Here is a 6,959-nt window from a genome sequence, read left to right on the forward strand (position 1 = left end):
AAAAGGAGATTTCTGGATGGGCTTCTTTCTAATACATTATCCGTTGATGTTTTGAAAATTTTGTGCTACTTAATATTAAATTAATCGGGCAACCGTACCATGAAGATGGATCGTACGCTTTTATCACCCGCAGTTATCTCCCTTAGTTTACTTTATTTGCACATTTGTCTCTCTTCTGTTAACCAAGTTTTGTTTTAATTATCTTTTATCTACCCTCGGTAGTGTCGTGGTATCTCTTGCCGTGCGATGGGGAACCGGTGTGTGTGTGTGTGTGTGTATGAATGAGGTGGCGGCGTCGATTCCTGACTGTAGAGACTAACTGAAAGAGGGATAGATAAAAGCCCTAGCATTCAGTTATGTCCCTTTATCTGCTAATTTCAAATCCCATTGAGGTAAATTTTTGTCATTCACCAGTGATAAAAAAAATATGTACCAGTGAAGCAGTGAGGTGGGTTTAATAGCTAGTACTTTTCATAAAAAATTGTAGCTTTGTATCTGTATTACAGAAATCAATATCTTTTATATTTCATTAGGGCACACATGGTGAAGACGTAACCCCCCTCCCCCCATAGCCGAAAACGTGGGTTTCTGCCATGTGTGCCCTGTCTCCATTAGGAGACACCCCATGTTAACAAATTCAAAAGTTATCTTAAATTTGCTTTAGTCACTAAGTCAATTAGGCAGTACAGGTAGGTGTCATACATACATAAACAGTATCATCATCATCATCAACTGCTATTAGGGCAAAGGAGATACTGCAGAAAGAAGCATGTATAGAGACATTAAATTGATGAACCAGGTTATAAATACAACAGAAGGAGTTACAGCACAATTCATTAGGAACAAAATATAATTAGATGACATGTTAAATTTGTGTCTTGGTGATGCTCTCTTCCTAGTGTGATGATTACAGAAAGTTCTTAGCTAAGGGCAAGCTGCAATTCCTAATTTTCATTGTTCTGGAGAAAGATTTTGTAGTCCGTTGGTTACTAAGAATTCTGTGTGTCAATGAATGTCTTGCGAGAGCTGTGCAAGGCACATGTAGAGATGCTGTCAGTAAAGTGAAAGTTAGCAATGTGTCCAACTAGAAGTTTATTGTACAGGTAGGTGTTCATCAGGTTTCAGTTCTAAATCTCCACCTGTTTAATGTAGCTGTTCAGAAGAGATTCAGACCAACTGCCACAGCTAAATCTGTTGAAAATTCAGAAGAGAAATTCCAGATGTAGAAACAAAACCTAGAATTGAAGAACTTTAGAGTAGACTTAGTAAAGATAAAAATTTGGGCACAAAAGAAGCCAAAACTGGCCATGCTCAATATGCAGAAGAGGACTAGGGAAGATCTCTGCACTTGATACCAAATGTACACTATAGGTGCACAAGGAATGCAGTGTAATGTCAGGCAGGTTGACAGTGAGTAAAATCTTTGTTTGTAGTAGATGTACAGAATTAGTAATAAGAGCACCCATGAAATACTTTCAAATGTTTTGAAGCCTTCCTAGACATTGTTGTCTGTTATTTTAATGATTGAATCATTGATGGAGGTAGGCGTTCTGAAAACATTTAGCCAAGTGAAAAAAGGGAGTGGGGGAAAGGTTCAAGGAATTATTACCTCTATTGGCAACAAAGGGGATTCTCTATCCTGGTAAAGGGTAAATCGTATGATGCTTGTGTATAAAGTATGATGTTGTATGGTAGCCAAACATGACTGCAAAGGATGTGTAACTGCTGAAAAGAAATGAAGCAAGCATGTTCTGCTGTATGTATAATGTTAGTGGGCTTGGAAGATAGTATGAATGAACTCAGAAAATTGCTGGATATAAGACAAATTAGGTTTAGAGTGCAAGAGAGAAGATTGTACTAGCACATGATGTTTGGGTAAGGAAATGCTGGAAGCTGACCTTAAGGGGCTAAACCTGACAAAAGTCCACAGCAAATTGGTGAGATACTGTGTCAGAAAATTCACTGTCACAGCCATCTAATCAAGGAAGAGTTGACACAAAATAGCTGTGTGGTGTTAATGCTTTACATTTAGCACACTGCATTTTCTCTAGAATTGTTTCCCCTGCCACTGCCCTGTTACTATAGGAGAGAAAACTCATATGATGACATGATGCACCTGCAGTGTGCTAAGGGTTAAGTTATTTATTCATGTTTAATGTATCTTTTAATCAGTTATCCTGAATTATTCATGTGTAAATTCTCTGTTGCAGCTTCCTGAGCAATATCGCTTTCTGAATCAGACGCCACAGAAAAAGAAACACAAACACAAAAAGAGTAAGAAAGAAGGCGGCAAAGATGGTAATTCGCAAGAGATCCAAGGTAAGAAGCTGCACTAACAACTTATTTTTATCTATATTTGAGAATTAATTAGTGGAAAACAATAGAATATTTCTTTAATCAATTGTATAATAAGTAAGCTTTTTTTTTGTCAGTTTAGAAATATAACAAAATATTAGAACAAAATTGGTTTTAGTTATTTCATGCTCAGGCAGAAAGCCACTTCTTTCAATACTGCTCACCTCCTCAGATGAGGAATCTTGTTTTGCAAGCTAAATGTTGACCTCAGCTGCTGGTATCATGTAATAAGCACTCAATACACTCTGTAAGGATTACAATAAGACACACATACATATATATGCATGTGCATATATATATAGAATGGGCTTCTTTTAGACTCTGTCTTCCAAATCCACTCACAAGGCAAGGCTTTATTTAGTCAGCCCAGGACTGTAGAAGAAGACATTTTGCCAAAGGTGCTATTGAATGGGACTGAACTTGAAACTACATTATTCTTCAGAGCTAACGGAAAACTTAACCTTCTATACCAAACCTGTTCCATACCCTTAAAAACACTGAAAAGCTGCAGCAAATAATTTCTCTTTTTTCTGTTTGTTTAAGGTTTAGGTGTTATTAGATTTAATAAAAGTGAGGTCTACTTTGAACTATAGATAGTCATCATCGTCATCATTTAACGTCTGTTTTCCCTGCTGGCATGGGTTGGAGAGCTTGACAGGAGCTGCCAAGTCAGAGGACTGCACCAAGCTCCACCATCTATTTTGGCATGGTTTTATGGTTGGATGCCCTCAATGCCAACCACTTTACCGATGTGACTGGGTGCATTTCACATGGTACCAGCACTGACAAGGTCTGTTTCCCCATGGTTTTGCAGCTGGATGCTCTTCCTAATACCAACCACTTTACAGAGTGGACTGGGTGCTTTTCGTGTGGCACTAGTACAGGCGAGGTCTGTTTTAGTATGGTTCTTATGGCTGGATGCCCTTCCTAATGCGAACCACTTTATGGAGTGCAGTGGGTGCTTTTTATGTGGTGCCAGCAAGAGATGATTAGTTCTAAAGGGAAACAGTTCTCAGGAGTGGTCAAAGTGGTTGATACAGGAATTTGGAAGTAAGACACCACTACCATAACATTGAAGAAAAGGTGGTTGGTTTGAAGAGTTGGCTTATGTAGAAGTGATTTGAGAAGCAAAGATGAGACAGAATGGAAAAAAAAAAAAAAAATTTATGTTTATCTATTTGCTGATCAGTTTGGGGAATGAAAGAGTGCTTTATCATCTGGATGGCCATATGCTTTTCAAATGTGGGCAAGGTTACATGTTAGTTTTAATTTGAAGATGAAGTAAAGGAAAATGCACACGCATTGTCCATAGCTTTTTGCAGGCTCATCTTAGCTGACGATGTTGATTTAATTACTGTTCCAGTTGATGCCTGGAGGGAAAATATGGGATAGACAAGAGGTATGGGAAGAAAGAAAGAACTGGGGGAAAATGTTTTGTGTAGTTTGGAAAACAAAACAAGGATGAAGAAAAAGCAGGAAAGCATTAAGTCAGTTTGGTCTCTGTGATTCTGTCTTATCTGGTAGCCATGAAGTCTTGAGATTGGCTACAGTAGGGGGAATGCAGAGTGGACTTGGGTAGGGTATACTAGTTGTTGTTCCTCTTCACTTACCTCATGTGGTGTACGTCTATACATAGTGTATGGACGTACTCTGCATAAGTGTCAGCATGGTGGTAGGGTTAAAAAAAGAAGTGTCCTGGAACCACTTGGTTCTGAGTTTGATTTCCATGCATGATACTTTGAGCAAGTGTCTTCTGTTATATCTTCAAGTTGATTTACATTTTGTGAATGGAATCTGGTTGATAGAAATCAGCTGAATCTCTCTTACATATATATACTGTATATGTATATATATATATATAATTAACATAATATGATAAAAATTCGATATTAATTAATATCAATTTAATACCAGGAAACTAGCACATTAAAAGAATCAGAAGGTTCTTGAAAAAATTTTTCGAGATCCTAAAACGATTATAGTACTTGTGTATATAAGATTGACCAGTGACCGGTCTGTCAAAATGCTAGAAGAAGCTCACTTAAAAAGTTCTCAAATACGGATTCAGCGGAGCAAAAACAGGCGGGCTAGACCAGTGAAAATTGTACATACCTCGATTATCTGCAGACTATAGTCAATCTTATATATATATATATATATATATGTATGTATATATGCATATACAGTAATCCCTCAACTGTCTTGGGTATTACGTTCTGAAATCCCCCACGATAGGTGAAGATCCACGAAGTAGAAACAGTACTGTATTCTTTTATTCTCTTCCTTGTTTCAGTCATCTAACTGCAGCCATGCTGGAGCACCGACTTTACTCAAGCAAATCGACCCCAGGTCTTATTGTTTGTAAACCTAGTACTTATTCCATTGGCCTCTTTTGCCGAACTGCTAAGTTCCGGAAACGTAACAACACTAGCATTGGTTGTCAAGCAACATATACAACTAGCTTCTTTCAGTTGTATGTTTTTTAAAAATTATTTTTATAATTTGTATATATGTATTTTATTATAAATGCAAAACAACACCACGGAGAATTCAACATAAGCTTAAATAATAAACCACAATAGGTGAACTGCGATATATATATTGATATGCACGGGTGCATGTGAGACACCGTTCGACAAACAGAATCAATTATATAAGTACTGGGGTCGATATAATCCTTGTCACTGTGTCTCAATTTGGTCATTATAATTGAAACCAGTAAAAAAAATTTAAAAAAAAAGAATTAAAATATATGAAAAGTAGACAAAAATTTATTGCTTTCTCGAATACCATTTTGGGGAGGCAACTCATATTAAAGAAAAGATAAGGATCAGAGTTGTCTCTCTTTAGAATTTTAACGCTAATTATGTGGTGCATGTGTCTATCACTTGAAAAGAGTGATACGGAGACTTGGTTGCTATTTTCTAGCCTGTTGAGGATCAGTCAATGACTCTGTGTTATTAATATCATTAGCTATAATTGACTGAGACAAAATTAATCTGTAGTGGCTTTCTTCTGTTGCTAAAGGTGGCTAAGAAATTGCTTACATTTATGTATAAGTGTGGTGTAACTTTTTCATGCATATGTTCTGAAATGGATACTACTTTAGCGTGTCTACAATTTAAAGGGAGATTACTTTAGGTTACTATTTTGTTTACTTTTCAATTTCTAAAAACCTTCAAGATGTTGGCTAAAGAATTTTACAATGTGATCAGTGATGTGACAAAGGCAGTTGCAATTTTACGAAGAAATGGCTTTTTAGAAGATGAAGAAAATGTTGCATCATGTCATCGTTGTGGTGGAGAAATGAAGAGAAGGGAAAAACGGCGAAATTTTGCCAACTTTACTTTGCTAAACTCGTGGTTGCCACTCTTATGTGATCTATGCACTTATTTTAATTATTATATTGTTTATTCTTTACTAAGACATAAATGAAACATCATCATCATCGTCGTTTAACGTCCGCTTTCCATGCTAGCATGGGTTGGACGATTTGACTGAGGACTGGTGAAACCAGATGGCTACACCAGGTTCGAATCTGATTTGGCAGAGTTTCTACAGCTGGATGCCCTTCCTAACACCAACCACTCCGAGAGTGTAGTAGGTGCTTTTACGTGCCACCGGCACGAAGGCCAGTCAGGCGGTACTGGCAATGGCCACGCTCAAAATGGTGTATTTTACATGCCACCTGCACTGGAGCCAGTTCGGCGGCACTGGCAACGATCTTGCTCGAATGTCTTTACACGTGCCACCGGCGCAAGTGCCATGGTTTTATCATTATCAAACTAGTAATAATTTTGAAAAAAATATATTTACAATGCTAAGTATGTACAAAAGAATTTATAAAAAAAAAAATTAGAAATTGAAAAGTAAGCTAAAAAGTAATCTAAAATAATCTCCCTTTAGATTGTAGATCACAGGCCAAAGTAGCACCCTTAAATGTATATGTAATGTAACATTGTAACAGTGCTGTGCTCTATAATGTTTATTAATTCTGAAATAATGTTTTCATCTCTTTCAAGGAGAAAATTCTTCTGATACTGGTCATGATAAAAAGAAGAAAGTGAAACGATCGGACGAAGAGAAAGAGAAAAAGAAACGGAAAAAGAAAAAGAAGAAGGTAATATTTAGAGATATTTATTTATCTGTTACCTGCACAAAAGGTTGGATCCTGCATGTGTGGCACTTTGGGATCTCACTATATTCTTGGCTTGGTCAGTGCCTTATGAATGGAATTTAGATGGTTGGAAAACTGTGCAGAATCCCATTGTCTGTATATGAGTGTATATTTCTATAGCTTTGGTCAACCAACAATTCTTGAGTGAATTTGATAGATGTAAACTGTGCAGCAGCCCATCGTGTGTGTGTGTGTGTGTGTGTATGCGTGTGGTTTGTTTATGTCCCCATATCTGAATGGTTTGACAAAAGAAACTGATAGAATAAGTACCAGACTTAAAAATATGTACTGGGGTCAGTTGTTCAACTGAATCCATCAAGGATGTGCTCCAGCATGGGGGCACATCCTTGAAACAAGTAAAAGTTAAGACACACACACACAACTCTGTCATCCTCTACTTCATTTTCTCTTCCTGTCTTCTTCCCTC

At 37.1% G+C, this 6,959-nt stretch overlaps 1 protein-coding gene across 1 annotated transcript in view; it reads left to right on the forward strand.

Moving 5' to 3' along the window:
- The window catches only part of LOC106879148 (mediator of RNA polymerase II transcription subunit 19), a 25,221-nt gene that overhangs the window by 9,167 nt on the left and 9,095 nt on the right, over nt 1-6,959 (forward strand). Inside the window, exons 4-5 of the mRNA XM_014928586.2 lie at nt 2,211-2,319; nt 6,378-6,475. Of these exons, the coding sequence (XP_014784072.1) occupies nt 2,211-2,319; nt 6,378-6,475 (207 nt within the window). The remainder of the gene's footprint in view (nt 1-2,210; nt 2,320-6,377; nt 6,476-6,959) is intronic.

This window comes from Octopus bimaculoides, chromosome 9 (genome assembly GCF_001194135.2).
Source record: "Octopus bimaculoides isolate UCB-OBI-ISO-001 chromosome 9, ASM119413v2, whole genome shotgun sequence".
NCBI classification, from domain to species: domain Eukaryota; kingdom Metazoa; phylum Mollusca; class Cephalopoda; order Octopoda; family Octopodidae; genus Octopus; species Octopus bimaculoides.